The sequence below is a fragment of the Oratosquilla oratoria genome, chromosome 32 (assembly GCF_046742065.1).
Source record: "Oratosquilla oratoria isolate Oo_2021 chromosome 32, ASM4674206v1, whole genome shotgun sequence".
Lineage (NCBI taxonomy): Eukaryota > Metazoa > Arthropoda > Malacostraca > Stomatopoda > Squillidae > Oratosquilla > Oratosquilla oratoria.
The window spans coordinates 45454470-45478333 of record NC_134808.1 but is presented as its reverse complement, the minus strand read 5'-3'; the positions used below and the strand labels follow the sequence as shown (position 1 = coordinate 45478333).

General features: G+C 41.0%; 1 protein-coding gene across 1 annotated transcript in view; it reads right to left on the bottom strand.

Moving 5' to 3' along the window:
- The window catches only part of LOC143017458 (uncharacterized), a 36669-nt gene extending 13399 nt beyond the window's left edge, over positions 1-23270 (bottom strand). Inside the window, exons 1-8 of the mRNA XM_076172218.1 lie at positions 23021-23270; positions 18922-19055; positions 18466-18589; positions 18098-18199; positions 17566-17689; positions 16109-16216; positions 13473-13631; positions 10431-10519 (exon numbers count right to left, since the gene is read on the bottom strand). Coding sequence (XP_076028333.1) covers positions 10431-10519; positions 13473-13631; positions 16109-16216; positions 17566-17689; positions 18098-18199; positions 18466-18589; positions 18922-19055; positions 23021-23113 — 933 coding nt within the window. The 5' untranslated portion in view covers positions 23114-23270. The remainder of the gene's footprint in view (positions 1-10430; positions 10520-13472; positions 13632-16108; positions 16217-17565; positions 17690-18097; positions 18200-18465; positions 18590-18921; positions 19056-23020) is intronic.
- Between the last annotated feature and the right edge of the window lie 594 nt (positions 23271-23864).

The window sequence follows — 23864 nt, the reverse complement described above, 5'->3', positions numbered from 1 at the left end:
CATGACACCCATCTAACACAGGTGCCTTAACTGCTCTCATCATTTTTATAACCGCTTTCATTTTATCTTGTCTTATTTCTTCTCCATTTTCCTCATTCATCACTGGCATTTTCTTAATGCTTCCCACTGCAACTACCTTTCTCTCCCTATCCTCCTTCACATTTAACAGCTCTTAACCCCTTCACTCCAGGCCAAAATCTCGCGGGCAGCATCAGCTGCCAGACGTGCAATGTTGCGTCATAATACTCGGATTATAAAAAATAAAGTAACCCCTGTATTGCTCGTTCTCTTTCACCCGTGAATTTTGATAACCATAGAAAATATGATGAAGCCAGTTTACAGAGTATGGGGGTCTTGCAGGTACAACTACAATAAATATAATCAAGACGCCGATAGAGCAGCCTCGTGTACCCACTTGCTCCTCATGACACCTACGCAGCGTCACCGTATGGAAGGGGTTAAAAATATTCTGCCCATCTTCCTCTTACTGCTGTCTCTTTCATTATCTCCCCATCAGTACCTTTTACATTTTCTTCTCTAATTGATTCCTCTCCTCTTCCTTTCTTAATTTCCTTCCAAAACATCTTTTTATTACTTTCAAAATTTTCTGGGACTTTGTCAAGGATACGTTATGTCGCCCTGGCTGTTCAACTTATACATGGATGGGGTAGTGCGAGAGGTAAATGCAAGGGTAGTGGGTCAGGGATTGGAGATGGTTAAAGAAAATGGAGAAAAGTGGGAGGTGAGCCAGCTGTTGTTTGCGGACGACACTGCACTTGTGGCAGGATTGGAGGAGGGATTGAGGAAGTTGGTGACAGAGTTTGGGAGAGTGTGTGATAGAAGAAAGCTGAAGATAAATGTGGGTAAAAGTAAGGTGATGAGATGTACAAGGGGTGAAAGTGGCAGTAGTCTGGAAGTGAGCATTAAGGGAAAGCGACTGGAGGAAGTGGATAGTTTTAGATACTTGGGTGCAAATGTGGCAGGAAAAGGTGGAGTGAAGGTGGAGGTAGAATGTAGATTGAGAGAAGCGAGTAAATGCCTTGGTGGATTAAAAAGTGTAATGAGGAATAGACATTTGGGAATGGATGCTAAGAGGAGACTATATGAAGGAGTGATTGTGCCAACAGCACTGTATGGGGCAGAAACATGGAACATAAGAGAGGAAGAGAGGAGTTTGAATGTGTTTGAGATGAGGTGTCTGAGAAGTATGATGGGGGTTACTAGGCTAGAGTGAGAAATGAGGAGGTGAGGAGGAGAACAGGGGTGGAAAGGGGGTTGGGAGATAGGGTTGATGAAAGAGTATTAGGATGGTTTGGACACATGGAAAGAATGAGTGAAGACTAGTAAAAGAGGTATGGAAGGCAGATGTGGAGGGAGTGAACATGAAGGGACGTCCTAGGATGAGGTGGATGGATGGGGTGAAGGGGGCTTTGGGGAAGAGGGGAATGTCTGTAGAGGAAGGACGGGAGAGGACAGAAGACAGGGGTGAATGGAGAATGGTTGTATATGGATGATGTTGTGATGCATGAGGTGGAATGGGGGTGAGGTAGTATGTGTGAGCAAATTTTGACGCAGCCCGAAGGGATTTCTCCCCGTCTTCTCCTTTATGCATGGGGGGACGGAGAGGGGGGGTCGCCGATTTAATGAAGCGGCCTTGCTGTGGATGTGCTGTGTCTTGCGACACTGCTTCTGACCCAGGGCAGTGGACAGGGTGCAGGGATGACCCGTCATCCAGGAGGTGCTAAGATGAGAGGGAGGGTGGAGGGGTGTGGAGTGTATTCAGGGATGGAATGGGTGGGAATGTTTTTATGCCTTTTCCTTTTTGGCTACCTCCCTTGTAAGGGGGAAAAGGCCTTGGTATATGTATGTATGAATGTAAAATTTTCTGTCATACTCTTACCTCATTTCACATCTACTCTCCTTTTTGCCTCTTTTATCTTATGTTTTCCTTCTCTTTTCTTTGTTCCTCTCATATAATTCTCTCATCCTATTTTGTGACCAATCTGTGAATGCTTGTTTCTTCTCTTCTACAGCCTTCTTTGCTTCATCATCCCGCTACCCTTCCTTCTATTTCCTCCTGTCTTCCTAGTTCCACACACCATCTTTGCACACCTTGTGACTCCTTCCTTGAAACATCCCCATTCCTCCTCCACTCCTAGTTCTACTCTATCCTTCACTCCCTCCCACTCCTCTCTTAGCTTCTTTTTGTACTCCTCCTTTTCTTTCTCAGTTAAGTAATTTACTCTAAGCACCTCCCTACCTTCTCTCCTTTTCCTCTTTCTCCATCTATCCTCCACTCTCAACTTACCTTCCACCAAAAAATTATTTGATATTCCCCCACTCTCTCCCCTAAGAACATGTACATCGAAAAATCTTCCTACTCTTCTGGTTACCAGTATATAGTCCATTAATACCCTATCTACCACTCTTCCATCCACCACCCTCTCCCATATGTACTTATGTTTGACTTTCTTCCTAAACTGTGCTTGCTATCATCAACTCTCTTTCTAGACCAGTGGTTCCCAAACTTTTTTTGGCCACGACCCAAATCCAGATCTGGTGAAGATGTGGCGACCCAAGCATCAAAAAGCAATTTCGAAAGTCTTCTTTTATTGAAAACACAATGAAATGAAAATACAATGGTACAAATATTTTTTTTCTAACAAGGTCTTGCGACCCATTCTTGAACACTTCGCTACCCATAGTTTGGGAATCGCTGTTCTAGACACATCTCACCATCAACTCTCCACTACAATGTTCTTCTTGGCATTCCACTTCCCAACCACTCCATCTATTGGTTCATCTCCTACACTTGCATTGAGATTTCCTAATACCACTACATTGACATTTCTCCATAAACCCTCTATGCACTCACTTAAATCTAACTAAAAGGCCTCCCTTTCCTCAACACTTTTCTCACTACCAGGCCCATATGCACTTACAAAAAAACCCACATCTCCCTTCCAAGTGTCACCTTCATCCACATTAACCTTGAAGAAACTTCTTCCACTCCACTACATGCTTACCTATCTCTTCACTTACTAGTATAACCACCCCTTCTCTCCCTTGTCCTCTCTTCACTCCTGACACCCTACCAACTACATTCCCAATTTCAAACTTGCCCCTCCCTTTCAACTTAACCCCTTCGATATGATGACGCCTACGTAGGCGTCATGAGGAGCAAGTGGGTATGCGAGGATGCCGATGTCGGCGTCTTGATTATATATATTGTAGTTGTACCTGCGTGACCCCCATACTCTGTAAACTGGCCTCATATTTTCTATGGTTATCAAAATTCAAGGGTGAAAGAGAACGAGCAATACAGCAGTAACTTTATTTTTCATAATGCGAGTATTATGACGCAACATCACATGTCTGGCAGCTGATGCTGCCCATGAGATTTTGGCCCTTATTGAAGGGGTTAATTTCACTCAATGCCAACATACCCATCTTTCTCACATACTGCCTATCACTTCCATTTTACTCTCATTTGTGCCACATCCACACGTTAAAAGACCCAAACCTAGTTCTGGTTGGAAAACTCCTCCCAGACCCTCTTATGCCTTTGCTCTTTTTAGGAACGTCCCCTTTGGAGCTACAGAGAGTAGGATGCCTAGTCCTATCCCCATCCCGTTTTTGTCGCCTTTATGACTAAAGTGGGAAAACAGTATTCTTTTTCCCCTACCACAGGGTTCGGCAAAAAAAGGAAATGTATATTCAGAGAAGTGGTACAGGACAGCATTATGAGCAGGGGGACAGCATAACGGAGGGACAGTTGGAGTATGATGAAGTAGCATCATTTCTCTATGAATAGAGATTTCCTCTATCACAGAGAAAATGATGTGTGGCTCTGGTCTGTAGGGACACCCCATATAGACCCTAAAGTATCAACTACATGCTACTAAACAATTTCAACCTTGCAATAACATGCAGCCAATACCCCAGGCAAGCCCTACTACTCTCATAAAAAATCTTGACAGCCATTAACAGCTTCCCCTAATCCCATATATCTGCAATACCTCCCACAGCTCCTTCCTGTCTATGCTGTCAGAAGCCTTCTCCAAATCCATAAAGGCCCAAAAATCATTCTTACCTTTTGCCAAAGCCTTCTCATAAATCTGCCTTGCCACAAAAATCTGATACATGCATCCTCTACCTTTCCTAAAACCACACTACTCCTCTGTTCCTCATCTAAAAGGACAGGACATAATGATAGAATATCAAAAACCCATCATCACAGTCCTTGGTAAGTCTGATACTAAATTAATGTTGGATTTATCATATTTATTCAACTGATGTTCTCCATCCCCTCTTATGGAAAATAGAGAAGATGGGGAGAAATCCCTTCAGGCTGTGTCAAAATATCATTGACACACAACAACTCCCTACTCTCCCCCTATCCCCTGCCCTCAAACTCTGTTACTGTCTTAATCCCCCTTCTGACTGTGGCCACAAGCGTAGTGTCATCAGCAAACAGCAATTGGCTCACCTCCCAATTTTCTCCATTTTCTTTAATCATCTCCAGTCTCGTACCCATTACCCTTGCATTCACCTTCCACACCACCCCATGTTCACTTTGAACAGCCATGGTAACATGACACAGTCCTGACGGAGCCCCCACAATGGCTAACAACAGTCTCCAGATCTTTCTGAAAAGAACCTTTGGACTGCTTCTGTGTTGTGTTGATGTGCGACTGTTTTTATAAAAAACAAAATGACCAGTTCTCTATTTATGAAAAGGTGTATGAAACATGGTTGAAACTTATAAAGATCTTGGGTCCAGTTCAGAAACCAAGAGTCAACTGGCAGCTCTGCTGTCCAGTTTGCAGAACCACCACAAGCAGATACCCATCACTGTTCCCAGAAACCAGTAAAGATACAAGTAATGCTGCCATCAAATTAGAAAGGGAAAATGTGGATGGAGAAGTATAACCACTGAAAATAATATTATTAGAAACATAAAGATTTCTATATGTCCTAACAATGAAAGAATATCTAGCATGCTAAAGGGCATATTTTGGAACGTTTCTGGGTACAAATATAAATTTTATGGCTACCTCCCTTATAAGGAAGAAGCCTATTGGTAAATAGATAATTTCTGAGGTATAAAGGGTAAGGTGCTTAATGCAAGCTATTTCCCTATCTTAGATAGTATAGGAAAAAAGTGAAAGTGACCAGGATTTTTCAGATTTAATATTAGGAATAGTATGTGGAATTTACACCTCCATGCCCGAGATAATTACCTCTGGAATGCATTCTGCATATACTGAGGGGTCCCAGACAGGGAAGCAGTAATCATTCCACGGGGAAGTCATAGAAGTACTGCCTTAGAGCCTCCCAGTCAGGGGCGCCATTTTGTCAAAGGCGTCTGCGCATAGGAGGATCCATTGGCGGCACTGAAGTGATAGGACAGGATACAGAGACGATGAGGTTATGGTTGCGGGAACCCAACAGCGAGAAAAGCTTTAAAACATTTAGAAGATTAGAGACCAAGAACAGATCAAAAGAGTTGGGTTTTATCTCCAGAACAGTCAGGACCATGGGAAAGGTGGTGAACACGTTGTTCCAGGTCACTGAAGAGTGAAATGCAGATGGCTAGTTTACTTGATGGATCAGGAAATACTGAAGAACATCAAAGCTAATGAAGAACAATAGCAATCTCATAAAATGGAGAATTCATAGTAGGGATAATGGATTGTGTTCCACTTTTGAACATACACTATCAATGAACATTTCATAAGCAGGTGATATTCATACCAAGTGTATTTATCTTAGAACACAATGCAGCAGCTCGTGGTATATGTGCAAAAATGGTATCTCATACTGCTTTTAGAAACATGGAAACAGGCAGATTGATCAAAGAGAAAAAGTGAGAGAAATATAGAACATGCACAAGCCTACAAATTCTGTCATCACAATATCATCATTCCATCAAAATGAGTGTGTATTTGTAGAGGTCTTTTGCAGTGCATCTGCCTACAAAACTGGTTTGTATATTGCCAAAAATAAATAATCAATTTGTGTTCCACAAGACTTCATATCAGTTTTCTATGTACATATGTACATACCAAAAGATGTTTGAATATAACCGACTGTCAGAGAAACAAAGCAAAAGAAACAGAAGATCTGTATATTTCGACCACAACTGTGGTCCTCTTCATCTGCTGAAGAGGACCACAGCTGTGGCCAAAATATACAGATCTTCTGTTTCTCTGACAGTGGGTTATATTCAAACATTTTACAAATGTGCAACTACATTTTGGTTTTGTGAATATCAAAAGACCTATCCCTGAATAAGGCAGTGAATGACTCGAAGCATACACGCTAAACTTATCCCATAACCATATGAAACCCACTCATAACTCTTTCCATCTTAGCACCTCATAGATGAAGGACCATTCTTAGTCTCCCACCAAACCACTTACATCAAAGCAATGCAGTGAGATGCAATACTTCCGTAGCAGGGCCTGACAGCTGAAGCTGATTTACTTCAGCCATTTCATTATATAATGAACCCCTACCCATCTCCTTATTTCAGTTATGGTCATAAAAATATAATCTGATAGTCTTCTCCTTTTATGCATGGGGGGTCGTCGATTTAATGAAGCGGCCTTGCTGTGGATGTGCTGTGTCTTGCGACACTGCTTCTGACCCAGGGCAGTGGACAGGGTGCAGGGATGACCCGTCGTCCAGGAGGTGCCGAGATAAGAGGGAGGGTGGAGGGGTGTGGAGTGTTTTCAGGGATGGAATGGGTGGGAATGATTTTATGCCTTTTCCTTTTTGGCTACCTCCCTTGTAAGGGGGAAAAAGCCTTGGTATATGAATGATGATTACAATACAATCTATGAATTCAAACGCAATATAGGAGGCTGCAAAGTCCTCAGTATTGTAACTTAAACTAGAGTTACAGCACAAAAGTTTTCCAAAAGACTAACAAAACATCCACAAAATGGCTCCATCAAACAACAAAAGAAAACAGTCCACACTTGAGATATGATGTAGATTTAACATTACAAACTCCCCTCTATTGGGAGGCTAGGATGGTGCCTCTCACAGAGGACTTTGTAGCATGGAATTTAATGAACCATGCCTTTGGTTCTCCAGTGGCAGGGTTCGAACCGCCATCCCCTTGACCTTCGCCTCAAGTAATGACGCCCTAACCCGTTCAGCCAGCGAGCTTCTATGATATCAGCTGGTAACAAATAGTAGATGCATACATATACCAACAGCTTTTTCCCCCTTACAAGGGAGGTAGCCAAAGTCAAAGGCATAAATCCACTCCCACCCATTTCATCCCCACATGTTCCACTCCCATTCACCACCCCTCCCTACCTTTTCTTGGCTCCTCCTGGATGACGAGAGGACAAACATGAGAAACCACTAAAATCTGACACAATCTCTATGACAAAAGAAACCTATTCAAAGAAGAAGCACTCATAAAAATTCAACCAACAACAAACAGGAGAAAAATATATATTAAAAATATTTTTTTGACATTACTCCCTTATATGAGGGAAGAAACCTTGGTTATAGATAGACAATCAGGCACGCTACAGCGTACTTTCCCATTAACAACACATCATAAAATCCCTCCGTATACATTCCAAACCTCAGATTCCACTACATATGTCATCCTATCTAAATTTGCTAACTTGTCTTGATAATATTTAAATGAATGTGTAACGTAATGCTTCGACAACTATGGAAGTCTACTCTAAATACTTCACCAGCACCTTGATGAAAAACTAAGGCCATAAGCGGCCCCTAGACATTCAATATTATTGCGCAATGTGGGTTGCACAATATTTTGGCGCTGGCCCCTACACGGTCAATATTATTGTACAATATTTTGGGTTGTGCAAAAGATTGTGCCGTATGGAGGCAATATTGAAGGTTGTGCAATATATTGCGCAATCGTGAGCACAGACGTGCAACCACATTGTGCAAACAGTCAGTCCTTGCCAGAACGTCATAACGTGAACATGTTGACTGACAGTGATCTCTGTTGCATGATCATTGCTATGGCAGCAAGTCATAAGAAAGGAAAGAAAAAAGGCACGCAGAAGGGCAGAAAATGGGCCAAACAGTGGCTTGTTGATAGGGAGAAGTACACACACGAAAGATTACTAAATGAACTGAGAGTGATAGAACCGAATGATTTCCGCAACTTCGTACAAATGAACACAGAATCATTTGATGAACTCCTTGCTTTGGTTGCTCCTATGATAGAAAAAAAGAGCACTATCATGCACGAAGCAATTCCTGTAAGCCAACAGTTGTCCATAACTCTACGTTACCTCGCAACCGGGAATAGTTTTGAAGATCTAAAGTTTACAACTGCTGTGTCACCTCAATCAAAACACGACCGCTGGAGAGACACTGACAGGATATTGCGCAATATAGCCTACAGACGACACAATGTTATCCCGTTTGCGCAATATATTTTCAAGTTTTTGAAAATCACACAATATATTGCACAACCTTTCAATATTGCCCACACACGATCAATTATATTGCACAAACCAAAATATTGCGCAATAATATTGAACGTCTAGGGGCCGCTATAAGAAAAGTCCATAACAGCTTAATCAATAACGAAGTTTATGGTCTATTCAACAGAAAATGTATGCAAGTATAAATGGGAAGAAATACATCCACAAGAAAAACTGGATTCAGATGCTGGAAGACATGGCCATGAATACAAGTTGGAAGGAGCAAAAAGTATAAAAGAATTTCTAATTAGAAATTCCTAATCAAAATAGTGGACCAATGGTATGGATTTCTAGAAGGGGTGGTGTGTGGACAAAGTATGAATTAGTTCAAACCAAGTTATGATAGAACCAAGCTGAGAGAAATTACATAAGAAATGAGTCGTGAATCACAACAATTTGAGAATAAATTCAGACTTGTAGAAAACAACTCAGTAAATACATAATGAATGGAGACTAGTGATGAGAAAGGAGTCAATATAGCTACCTTCCTAACTCAGGGTTTACCAAGACACACATATGTACATACATACATATATCAAGGTTTCCCCCCCCCTTAAAAGGGAGGTAGCCAAAGTCAAAGGCATAAATCCATTCCCACCCATTTCATCCCCACGTACTCCACTCCCATTTACCACCCCTCCCTCTTTTCTTGGCTCCTCCTGGATGACAGGTCATCCCTGCATCTTGTCCACTGCCCTGGATTAGAAGCAATGCAGCAAGGCCACTTCATTTAATTGGTGATCCTCCCTCTCTGTCCCTTAATGCAGAAAATGAGATGGGGAGAAATCCATTTGGGCTGCACCAAAATATCATTCACACATACTCCCTCACCCCCATCCCCCACTCACTCCCTTTCATGCATCACAGTTTCATCCATACATAATCATTCTCCACTCACCCCCATTCGTCTTCTCCCTTCCTTTGTCAACTGACATTCCCCTCTTTCCCAATGCCCCTTTTACCCCATCCATCCATCTTATCCTTGGTCACCCCCTCATGTTCACTCCTTCCACCTCTGCCTTCCACACCTCTTTTACTAATCTTTCTTCACTCATTCTTTCCATGTGTCCAAACCATCCCAATACTCTTTCATCAACCCTATCTCCCAACTCCCTTTCTAACCCTGCTCTCCTCTTCACCACCTCATTTCTCATTCTATCCAGCCTAGTAACCCCTACCATACTTCTCAGGCATTTCATCTCAAACACATTTAAACTCTTCCTCTTTTATGTTCCATGTTTCTGCCCCATACAGTGCTGTCAGCACAATCACTCCTTCATACAATCTCCTCTTAGCATCCATTCCCAAATGTCTATTTCTCATTACACTTTTTAATCCCCAAAGTCATTTACTTGCTTCTCTCAACCTACATTCTATCTCCACCTCTACTCCTCCCTTTCCCACCATATTTGCCCCCAAGTATCAAGAGAATACTTTGTCCAATTTCATCTGAACTATGTCAGACAATCAGTTTTCAAGTGTTTGCATCTCTTGCCTAATTCTAGTGGGCAAACTATAGTTAACTAAGTGGTACTGTGATTCCAAAGCATGTCAGTGCCGTTGTTTGAAGCTCTAATGAATCTGGATACAAGGAGGAAGGAAATGCAGCTGTACAATATCCAAGATTTGGTGCTTTTGTTGACTGCATGTAAAGTTATATTGCAGCTTTTGTACTAATGCAGAGTTTTCCATAAAAGCAAAGTCAAAGGGAATGCAGGCACTGTTAGGACATAAGAAATTCCAATACTATGCATTGATGCATACATAATCAGTAAGAAAAATAAATAAATAAATAAATAAACAATAAAACTAAATAAACATATAAGAGATAACATACAATAAAAATAAACATGAAAAACAAAAATAAATTAATAAATAAATAATAATATTAAAAATAATGAATTAATAAAATTCTTTAAATAAATGCAGGTACTTTACCTGTCCTGCCATAAGGCAATAGGTAATGATACCAAGAGACCACCAGTCTGCACTGTGAGTGTATTCACTTCCCTTTAGTACCTCTGGTGCTGCAATAAAAACACTAATTACTACAAAGGTTGAAATAATTTTCATATGTGGTCACAAAGTCATTAGTATAGCAATATAGGTTAATATAAACATACACATCACAGGTCTTCTTGCAGACCTACACCAATACACAATCAGCCATAGCCACTATTTCAGCCCACAGGTAACTCAGTCAAGAAATTTTGTGTCATTGTTTAGGGACAGGTTAGACAGGAAGGCACTGTGGGAAGAATAGCTGACATATGGGATTGGGGAAAACTGTTAAGGTCAGTCAAGTTTTTATGAGAGTAGTAAAGCCTGTGTTTGGATTGGAAATGGAGAGAGCGAGTAGTTTGAGGGGCTGCGTCTGGGCTGTGTCATGTCACCATGGCTGTTCAATGCATACATGGATGAGGTGGTATGGGAGGTAAATGCAAGGGTGACGGACAAAGGATTGAACAAGGTTAAAGATAATGGAAACAAGTGGGATGTGAGCCAGCTGTTGTTTGCAGATAACAATGCTTGTGGTAGGATCAGAGGAGGGATTAGGGCAGCTAGTGATGGAGTGTGGGAAGGTATGCTACAGGAGAAAGTTGAAAATAAATGTGTGGGAGTAGGTGGATGTCGTTGACTTGGCTACCTCCCTTATAAGGGGGAAGACACTCTTGGTATATACATACATACATATACCAAGGCTTTTTCCCCCTTCCAAGGGAGGTAGCCACAAAAGGAAAGGCATAAAAACACTCCCACCCATTTCATCCCTAAATACACTCCACACCCCTCCCACCCTTCCTCTCATCTGAGCACCTCCTGGATGACGGGTCATCCCTGAACCCTGCCCACCGCCCTGGGTCAGAAGCAGTGTCGCAAGACACAGTACATCCACAGCAAGGCCGCTTCATTTAATCGGCGACCCCCCCTCCGTCCCCCTTTGCATATAAGGAGAGGACGGGGAGAAATCCCTTCGGGCTGCGTCAAAATTTACTCACACATACTACCCCCCCCACCCCCCACCCCGCCTATTCCTCCTCATGCAGTCACAACATCATCCATATACAACCATTCTCCACTCACCTCTGTCTTCCGTCCTCTCCCTTCCTTCCTCAACAGACATTCCCCTCTTCCCCAAAGCCCCCTTCACCCCATCCATCCACCTCATCCTAGGACGTCCCCTCATGTTCACTCCCTCCACATCTGTCTTCCATACCTCTTTTACTAGTCTTTCTTCACTCATTCTTTCCATGTGTCCAAACCATCCTAATATTCTTTCATCAACCCTCTCTCCCAAATCCTTTTTCACCCCTGTTCTCCTCCTCACCTCCTCATTTCTCACTCTATCTAGCCTAGTAACCCCCACCATACTTCTCAGACACCTCATCTCAAACACATTCAAACTCCTTCTCTCTTCTTCTCTTATGTTCCACGTTTCTGCCCCATACAGTGCTGTTGACACAATCACTCCTTCATACAGTCTCCTCTTCGCATCCATTCCCAAATGTCTATTTCTCATTACACTCTTTAAACCACCAAGGCATTTACTCGCTTCTCTCAATCTACATTCTACCTCCACCTTCACTCCACCTTTTCCTGCTACACTTGCACCCAAGTATCTAAAACTATCCACTTCCTCCAGTCGCTCTCCCTTAACCACTTCAATACGGGACTTAAATCTCGCGGGCAGCAGCCAATGCCAGCCGTACGACGTAACGAAATAATATTCGCATCATAAAATATAGTCGCCGCTTATATCGATCGTTCTCTCTTTCACCCGCGAATTTTGAAAACCACAGAGAATGGGATTAAGGGCGCATTTGGGAGAATGTAAAAACACAGGGGCGACTACAATAAATATAATCAAGACGCCGATATGGCAGCGTCGCGAATCCACTTGCTCCTCATGACGCCTACGTGTGCGGCACCGTATGGAAGGGGTTAATGTTCACTTCCAGTCTACTGCCACTTTCACCCCTTGTACATCTCATCACCTTACTTTTACCCACATTTATCTTTAGCTTTCTTCTATCACATACTCTTCCAAACTCTGCCACCAGCTTCCTCAATCCCTCCTCTGACCCTGCCACAAGCGCAGTGTCGTCCGCAAACAACAGCTGGCTCACCTCCCACTTTTCTCCATTTTCTTTAACCATCTCCAATCCCTGACTCACTACCCTAGCATTCACCTCTCGCACCACCCCATCCATGTATAAGTTGAACAGCCAGGGCGACATAACACATCCTTGACGAAGTCCCACCTTTACTTCAAACCACTCACTCTCTCCATTTCCAATCCTAACACATGCTCTACTACTCACATAAAAACTCTTGACAGCTCCCAAAAGCTTTCCTCCTATCCCATAAATCTGCAAAACCTCCCACAGTGCCTTTCTGTCTACCCTATCACATCATATACTTTTGGTATATAGATTAAGTATTGTCTAGGGAAGACTGAGTGAATGAAGGACAATGTAATAATAAGTACTCTATGTGTTGTTGTTGTTGTTGTCGTTCCCTAGACTGTCTGTCCGAGCAGTCCCGTCTCCCCAAGGAATGCTACAGCCGAAACTGGGTTTTCCCACAAATCCTTTATAGAGTGTATGTTGTGTTGTTTGCGTGCATGATTGTGTATAATGCAGTCTTCCATTATGTGTTGTATGGTATGGGGTGAAGTGTTACATCCTGGGCAGCTGTGTTCTGTGTAGGGGTTGTATCTTCATCAATTGGTGTAACTTGACACACTGCTTGCAAGAAAAGCAATGCTGCATGAAAGACAATGTAATAATAAGTACTCTGTGTCTTCTGAGTAGTAGCTACATCTTGGTCAACTGGTATACCCTGACACACTGTTTGCAAGAAAAGCAATGCAGCAAGGTACAGTTTTGTCAAAGAGATGCCCAACATACAAAGCTTGTTTAGCTTCTGTCCTCATCCACTTAAATCATACTGGACTGAACAATTCTGGCTTCCACTTACCCATATACTGAAGAGTTCCACAAATTGTGGAAGTTCTTGATCCGTAATGAAGCCACTTGGCCATTCCAAAATCAATCAATTTGACATGACCATCAGCATCCAGCAAAATATTTTCTAACTTTAAGTCTCTATAAATAATTCCAGCATTGTGTAAGAAATCTGAAAAAAGGTAATAAAGGTAATGGGCTACTACTATTACAAACACACACACACACACATATGCATACATACACATACAACACAAACACACACATACACATGCATACATACATATGCAATGAAAACACACACACACACACTTGTGTGTTGGTAGTTGGAGAGGGTAAACATACAACCCAGCACTAATAGTCAAGGGAAAACAACCTAGTTACAAGGGGTAACAAGGTTGGAGGAGAACAAAAGGGTTTCGATCTATGACAAGTAATATATTAGTGTATTCAACATGAATATAGTGGAAAGCAATACAACTAACATCTATCAACTGTAAGGTAAGTGAAACCTTAAACTGGAACACAGTTCAAAATCGGAGGTGACTGCAACAGTGAATTTCCATTAGGTAAGAGTGGTCATGTGGTTCTGGAATCTATGCTGCCATCGGGGAAAATAGAAATACATACATACACACATATATTAGATATAAGAAAGGAAATAAACAGACAAAAAGGATACAGCTATACAATGACTAATTTTACTAAAGTGAAAATACTTCAAAGAAGTATACTGGAAGGAGTTCAATGAAACTAGAGAAGAAATGGGTGATTTTCATGAAAATTTACAACACAGAAATGAAAGTGTGTATTGAAGATAATCGAAGCACAAAAAAAGATTGGTTCAATAAAAGATGTACATACATATACCAAGGCTATTTCCCCCTTATAAGGGAGGTAGCCAAAAAGAAAAAGGCATAAAAACCATTCCCACCAATTCTATCCCTAATTACATTCCATTCTCCTCCACCCTCCCTTTTATCTTGGCACCTCCTGGATGACGGATCTTCCCTGCACCTTGTCCACTGCCCTGGGTCAGAGGCAGTGTCGCAAGACACAACACATCCACAGCAAGGCCGCTTCATTAAATCAGTGACACCCACCTCTCCATCCCCACATGCAGAAAAGGAGAAGACAGGGAGAAATCCCTTCGGGCTGTGTCGAAATTTTTCTCACACATACTACCTCACCCCCCATTCCACCTCAAGCATCACAACATCATCCATATATAACCATTCTCCATTCACCCCTGTCTTCTGTCCTCTCCCGTCCTTCCTCAACAGACATTCCCCTCTTTCCCAAAGCCCCCTTCACCCCATCCATCCATCTCATCCTAGGATGGCCCCTCATGTTCACTCCCTCCACATCTGCCTTCCATACCTCTTTTACTAGTTTTTTTCACTCATTCTTTCCATGTGTTCAAACCATCCTAATACTCTTTCATCAACCCTATCTCCCAACTCCCTTTCCACCCCTGTTCTCCTCACCTCCTCATTTCTCACTCTATCTAGCCTAGTAACCCCCATCATACTTCTCAGACACCTCATCTCAAATACATTGAAACTTCTTCTCTCTTATGTTCCATGTCTCTGACCCATACAGTGCTGTTGGCACAATCACTCCTTCATACAGTCTCCTCTTAGCCTCCATTCCCAAATGTTTATTCCTCATAACACTTTTTAATCCGCCAAGGCATTTACTCGCTTCTCTCAATCTACATTCTACCTCCACCTCCACTCCCCCCTTTCCTGCTACATTTGCACCAAAGTATCTAAAACTATCCACTTCCTCCAGTTGCTCTCTCTTAATGCTCACTTCCAGTCTGCTGCCACTTTCACCTCTTGTACATCTCATCACCTTACTTTTACCCACATTTATCTTCAACTTTCTTCATTCATACACCCTCCCAAACTCAGTGTATTAGCAAAATAACGAGACAAGATATGTGAGGGAAATCTCCCTTACAAGGGAGGCAGCCAAAATGAAAGGCATAAATCCACTTCCACTCATTTCATCCCCACATACTCCACTCCCATCCATCCCCTCCCTCCCTCCCTCTTATCTTGGCTCCTCCAGGATGACGGGTCATCCCTGCATCTCGCCCACTGCTCTGGGTCAGAAGCAATGTTGCAAGACACAACACATACTGAAACATACAGTAACAAACTGAAATATACAAAAGGAATATCGATATTGAAGTTGAACGAGTAATATATAAAGAAGTAAAAGTGCGAGCTGAAATAATGAATGGAAGCTTCCAGTCAGTATTCAATATAGAAGAAAAATTTGAAAAAAAAAAAAAATAAATAAATAAATAAATAAATAAATAAAATAAAGAAAAGGAAGATCTAATTAACATAACAGTAGATGTAAGTGGAATGTTTAACTTACTTAAGAGAAATTGAAAGTGAGAAATACCTCAGGTCTAGATGGGATCTCAAATTGGATATTGAAAAAAAAGTGTGGAGACCAATTACAGGATAACAAAGTACATCAAGTGATTACATGTTCAAGTTTCACAAAAACTTTCAAATACTACTTCACACACAACTTTCGAGCAATACCATCATATATATAAGGTCATACTGTACTGTCAATGTCTACAAATGCTTCAGGTGTCTCATTATGTGTTCTACTCCAATTGCTTACCAAGTGCAAGTGCAATTTGTGCAACATACAACTGGACCAAATTTTCAGGTAACCTTCCGAGAGACCTCCAGAGTTGTTGCAGCTCTCCAAAGGCAACGTATTCTGTCACTGAAAAGTTATGAACACATTAATCGTACATACATACGTGTTTGTGTCATTTTGACATTTGGAAATAAACTTTCCTACTGGGATTCGAACCCTCCCCAGAGCGGCTTGCTTCGTAAAAGGCGAGGACCGTGGAGTGACGGTACGGTCCTCGCCTTTTATGAAGCAAGCCGCTCTGGCGAGGGTTCGAATCCCAATAGGAGAGTTTATTTCCATACATACATACACATATTATTCATGATTTTAAGACAAAACTTGATGCTGAAAGATACAAAGATGGGTCACCACGAGCATAACTCCCTTCCCTTATAATACAACTAGGTAAATACCAAAGGCTCTTTCCCCCTTACAAGGGAGGTAGCCAAAAAACAAAGGCATAGAAACCACTCCCACCCATTCCATCCCCTACATACTCCACTTCCCTCTACCCTCTTCCCTCCCTCTCATCTTGGCACCTCCTGGATGACGGGTCATCCCTGCATCCTATCCACTACCCTGGGTCAGAAGCAGTGTTGCAAGACAGAGCACATCCACAGCAAGGCTGCTTAATCATATGAATACAATATTTCACAAATTCACCAATTACAGTTAAGTTCAATTTACAGATTACCCACAACAACATATGGCCCAATCCAGTGGTTGTTGCTGATTAGCTTGGAATTGTGGGTCTCTTGTATGAGAGATTAAAGATAATGGACTGATTGATACAACCATCCCAATGACACATCATAGCTTAGATCATGATGTGATTTGGTTTAACATCACAAACTCCCCCCTATCGGGAGGCTAGGACAGTACCCCTTACAGAGGACTTTGTAGCATGGAATTGATAAACCATGCCCTTGGTCCAACTTCGTCGGTGGCAGGGTTCAAACAGCCATCCCTTGACCTTCACCGCAAATAATGACACCCTAACCCGCTTGGCCAACAAGCTTCCATCATAATGGATATAAAATCTCAAAGTTGGTGACATCTGGAGTACTTCAATTCTGTAGCCAGTCCTAACAAAGGGATACACATCACCCAGTATGGTAGAATTTCACATACATACATATACCAAGGGCTTTTTCCCCCTTACAAGGGAGGTAGCCAAAGTCAAAGGCATAAATCCACTCCCACCCATTTCATCCCCACATACTCCACTCCCATTCACCATCCCTCCCTCCCTCTTATCTTGACTCCTCCTGGATAACAGGTCATCCCTGAATCTTGTTCACTGCCCTGGGACAGAAGCTATGCATGGTAGAATTTTAAGCCACAATAATATGATTCTAAAGTGAATGATTTCTTAAAAATTATGAGAGAATATTGAAATCCTCTGAGGAGATAAAAATATCAACTAGGATACTTACTGACTAGCAAAAGTTTCCGTGTTTGCCAAAAGTGGGTGAGAGGAGTGACAAATGGATGGTGACTACACACATGCTGGATCAGCACTTCTTGTTTGACCTGTTCAACTGCATCCAAGCTGCACACCTACATGAGGAAAGAGAAAATATTTTGGATAAATAATGCAAAGTAAAGGTATATCAAAGCCAAATAAATGTATTGAGGAATTATTAGATATTCTTCAGGGTAAATAAGTATCATTAACAGTCAATGTATGTACATTCTAATATGACTTTCTATGCTGATTTAAATTAACTTGACAAAGATGTTATTCTCTGATGATGCTGAAGAGCTTGTTCACTATTATGTCCTGCCAAATGTAAAGTTCTTCAATACATCCTATACTGTTCCTGTCAACATGTGTTCTTCTATAAGGATATAGTCCTGTATATTCATTTATTTCCCAAAGGTCCTTTCCCCCTTTCATGGGTGGCGGCCAAATTAAAGCACACACCCACATCATTAAAAAAAGAAAAAATATTTCATAATACCAACCTGAGACTTGGAGAGAACCTTCATGGCATATTCTTTGTTTGTATTTGCACAGCGCACATGAAAGACTTGACCAAATGCACCTCGACTGATTTCTCCTAAGAGCTAAAAAGTAAATCCATTAAAATCCATACCTGTACTTACAAAAATCAAACACACGACACAGTTTAAGCGATGTATCTTCATTATCATTCATATACTATTAGGAAGAGGCACTTCAGTACTGGTATCTTTTTGATCTTTGCAAGTTTACTAAACATCTACATACTGCACTGCACAACATTTAACAAAGATTGATGCATATACTGTGATTTAGTTTACTAATACATGACCCTCAGGGTGCTACAATCTGACAGTACTGAACTGCTTACCACAAGTTTAAGCTTTTCTTCAGCCCCTATAGGGAACTCAGGCAAGAAAAGGGCTTCAGTCTGAGCTACTGGCCATACAGTCTTGCTGCAGGCATATTCATTCTCTAATGTGGACTGGTGCCATCTGAAAAATAATTACATACAACCTCGAACTTCAATACAATCAATGACTTCTACTTCAAAAGGTACAATGGTACAACCCACAGGGTCTAAGCTCTTTATTCAAAAAGCCCCAACAGCTGCACTATACCAAGCAAATGCGAGTACTTTTGAATTGCACAACATGGAAAGGGCAGCATCAAGTAAATACTTTTGCAGAGAGAAATCATTTCAGGATTTCTTTTTACCTTAAACATGTGTTAGGCCCTGCATATAAATAATTCCATATCTCCCTTTCCATCATTCTGTCACAATTCGAAAGTCTTGCACAAAGAATATTTGCATTCCAAACCATACCTTTTACGTGATACGCGAGACCATGGCTTACATCCTGACTCACTTGATTGCGTTGATATAAAAGATATGAAAGATAGGCCACTAAGAACTGAGAAGCGATGACTTAGATTGGCTGCCATATCTACAAGGCTGAACTGGAAAGAAAATTTCAATATTCATTATTAATGCTTTACAAAACCATGAGCAAATTCAAAACTATTCATGGTAGCTGGAGATTGAAAATTAGGACCCTACAAACTTATCTTCTTTACTATACTACAATTACGCAATAGTAATTGTTGTCTTGAGCTTCATTGAGCGGAAAACCTCCCGTCCCACAGAGAAAGGCAACAGTTCTTGGGCTCTCCCATAGATCTCCCTGCAAAGAAACTTTGGGCCGTTGCTTATTGTACTGGAATGGAACTGTTTCTATGTCACTGGCTGAAAGTACCTTGTAGGAAGTAGTCACATGCTGTCAGCTCTCTAAGTGTGAAAAACTAAGATATATAATTGACAGAGAATTCCTGGGCCAAGTCTAGTGACTAACTGCCAGCCCCTCAGGGCTGCACCTCTAGATGGAAGTGAGAGAGGTGATGGGTTTTGAAAATGGGCAGCTATACTGTCCATTTTGCAGGACCACCGAAAGTAAATACCTGTCACTTGTACCTTACCATTAGATAAATACATAAAAGCAATTCTTCCCCAGTTATAATCTCTATTCACACCTATCTTCTGCCTTCTTCCTTCCTTGCTTGACACACACTCCTCTTGTATCCAATGCCCTCTTCACCCCATCAATCCAACACATTCTTAGTCTTCCTTTCAAATTCCATCAATCAATTTCTGCTGTCCATTTTTTCCTATAATTTCTTCACTCATTTTTTCTATATTCCCAGACCATCCCAGCACTCTTTGATTCATTCCCCTCCAATTGAAAGTCAAGGTGTTAATGTAGAACTTTGTTATCAACATTTCCGAATAACCATTTTCAACCATTATAGAAGAAAAATTTGGAGCATGCACGGGGGCACACAATAGTTATCTGCTAGTGGTGGTCCTATGAGACAGACATCAGAAAGAATCTTATCTCTAATGCCAATCTTCAAAACCTATTAGCACCTTCATCTCAACCTGGCAATTTCTATCTGGACTCAGCCTAAGATTTCTCTCTTTCGACTGACTCTTTTCCCTGCAATTATTCACACAGGGAAAACTCATAACCAGACTGGTCTCCTCCTCCTTCTATATGACTCACGTTGATACAACAGAGAAAATATCCTAAAGTTTTTTTTCCCAATGAGATCTAAAAAAGAGCCTGGGGGCCACTGCTGGCTATTGTGAGGTTGAAGGTCTCCAGTCAGTGGTACTTGAGGCAATAATAATCATTGTTATTTATTATGTCATCACACGGGATAGGACACAACAAGAAACCAAACCCAGCAGCATTCTACTCATAAATCTACAATATCCCACTTCTTAACTCTTGTGCCCCACTCTATTCATACAAAAATAGACACTTTCACAGATCACAAAACAAACCCTTCAACTTGCCCAACCATCCAACAAGTCCATTTACACATTAACCTAGAGATCAATACCAAGAGTGTTTAGGGTGACAAAGAGTATCACTAGCATGCCTGCAATCAGACCAATACCCAGAGCTGGGCGTGTTCCTCAGTGTGTTCCTAGGTGTGTCCCTCAGTGTCCCGATTGACACATATATAGTAAGGACACCAAGGGATGCACCTAAGAATGCACTGAGGAACATGCCCAGCTCCCAGTACTAAAGCAGCATTAACAGAGAATTGTCCTGGCACCAGACACCAACTGCCTCACATGCTCTAACCTCACAGGAGAGTGAACATGTTTTCTTATGCTCGCTCACTTTAAACAACACAAAATCTCTTCACTAAGCTAGCCTAGTGACCCCGACACACGACCAGTTGACTCTGAAGTAGATACGGAAGATCTGGACACACAGAACATACATAAGTAAACATAAGTAAGTAGCAAGAGAGATATGGAGTAATACCATAATCTATTAGTAAACATATGCTCGAAAGCATATCTCTTCACTCACATATTGATGCCATTCCCACCATTTCCCATGCAAGCCCCAATGCAGCCACCTCTCCCATTCCAAAAACCTCTCAGCAAGACTGGTGAACTTGGTCCAACCATACGGCCTGTGGGCATTCCCTTCGTTTCCTCCACAAAGGGTTGTCTCTTGAGAAGATGACCTCATAAGTAGGATCACCATCAGAGAAAAGAGCCACATGTCCATGTGGCCAATCATTCATGAATTATACTAGTAAGGACCTGATGAGTCTCACATAGGAGTCATTGATTTAATGCAGTCATACCAGCAACGCCCCATAATTCACCTATGGTTCCTGGTACCAAAGATGTCAAGATGCCTCTTCAATTCAACATTCAGGGGCCATGATCCACAGCCATTGGTCTTCATCCTCCTACACAAGTATCAACACCACCTCATACTCTAGTTGAGCGAGTCCATTACATCACAAGTCATGACAAGTCTTCAAAGAACTTTCTAACATGACCCACCCCTGTTATGCACTACACTACCAAGGTATATGAGGATTTCCAAGATATGTGAATTAACCTATATAATCCAATAAGCCCCCTAACAGTTGAACCTTGCTCTCCTTTTGAATTATGCTATTTTCACCATGGGGTTACTTTACATTAGCTTACTATTTTCACTATGCAGTAATTTTTCTAATCAATTACTATCACTACTTAGCAAGTATAACTTGCCATGGAATTTTGGGTAGCATCATTTCCCTGCTGTGATTTGACAACAGTTTTTCCTTTTCCTTCAATTATTTGAGTTAGTTAAATTGAAGTGTGGTCAGTTACCAGTAATCTCAGTCAACACTGTAGATGATAATAGCATGATTGCTATGACAGTTTCTGGAAAAAAAATACTAAAAACAAACTATCATCATGTTTTTTTCATCAATACAATGGTCCAACCACCATGCATGATCAGTATAACCATCAGTAAAAGAAAGAGATTGGTGAATTTTAGTCTCATCCACTCACAGAGCCATTTGTATATTTTCTGCATCTGCATTATGACAACTCCACCAACTTTTCTTCATAAAACCAACCAAAATAAACAATCTAACTAATCAAACCTGACCTAACCTAACTATACCAACCTACCTAACCAAAAATAGTGGGTGAGATGAAACTTCACAAATTCCAAAGCATATTTTTGCCAATATTTGGCACTCTATTCTAAACTGACCCATAAACAGCCTGTTGTATGCCCTTTCCTTTTTTCTACTATAACACATCCATATGGCATAAAATAAGAATGGTACACTATGGTCATAGTGTGATGAAATCAGTTTATATCCTTTTATTATGACTGAAACCAGGCTCCTTTATTCAGCTTTCTTGCATATTCCTAGTATCAACAGGGCTCAATATAGCAAAATAATAAGAAAAACTGAGGTATACATTTCTTTTATTTAATGACTATTATCAATATAAGTTTTTACCTAGGAGTATGGCATCTCTCAATTTTCTAATTAAAGCATTACATATAAGCCATCAATATTATGACACACTATTTGAAACTGCCTTTTATATAGGGAAATATTAGTGGACAGGATTTGATATACATGTTGCTTATTACTCAAGTTTGTATATGTTAGGTTTCTACAATTACTTGTTTTTCACTTGTAATAAAAGTTTTAGAGCAAAGAAATTCACTCACTGTTCAGCATATAGATTATTTTTACTGTGGATGATTTGACTTGCGGAAAAACATTTACTTTATCATTCTGTTTTCTGTGCTTAAATATTTTTTGTCAGACTTAACCATGATAAAGAGGTAATAAAATTTCCTATTCCACTTTTGATCAACTTTTTTTTCTAAAAATATATGTTGTAATTTCCAAGTACCTATCATAGACATAGACACTACCCAAGATTAGCCAAACTGATTATTTGGATTCATAACTTAATTGAGAAACTTCATAACTTTGTATACATTCAGCACGATTAACGTAAATATTATGTACGTCCACAACATACTAATATTCAAACAAAAGTAAGAATCTACATTTTTTTTTTTTTTACTAACCTCGGAGAAGCTGTGTCTCTGAGGCTGTTGCCAGCGTCCCCTCCTCCTCCTGCCCCGCGAGTTGTCGGGACGTTTGCCCATAACACTCCCCATCAGGAGTTAGTATAATGCCTCTTTATAAAACACATAATAGGAAAGGGCCTCTCGCCTTCCACCTTATGGACAACATAATAGAGATACATTGCACACTTCTATGGAGATCTTCATCCTCCGCCAGAGTTCGATTTGTTTACATATTGTCAAGAGGGGACCAAGCTAATACCTCTAATAATACTCAATAAAATACCATATGCAAAATGTGAATTTTGCATAGATTTTCAGGTACCATAAATTTTCAACCAGTAAATTTCTTAAGATTAGTAATAAAACCAAATAGCGGCACATGCTGCTACAGGAAACTTTCTTTTTATGAGGGTCCGTGGCCTTTCAATGTCAAACGACAGCGAACTTCGATTTATTCTGAAATTCTTCTATAGGTAGACAATAATGATCACATGTATGTGACTAATCTATCATTAGACACATTGGTATAGACAGCATCCATTATAATATTATTAACATTGTGGATCAATGGGTAATTTCGCCCAACATGTCAAATGAATTGACGTCAGGAGGTGGCTAGCTGTGACCGAAGTAGTCTCTTTAGCTATTAGTTCGAGAATCTTTTTTTTTCGCGCATGGAGACGGTTCCCTGTCACACCTACGACAGAAACCATGTAGACGACGCAACTGTTTCCTAGCCCCATACAGAAATTGGCGAGGAATATAAATCATATGCTCCACATTGTCCCTGTACTCTCACAAAGATCTCTCTGGGAAGAAATGTTAGATTGATATTTGTTAT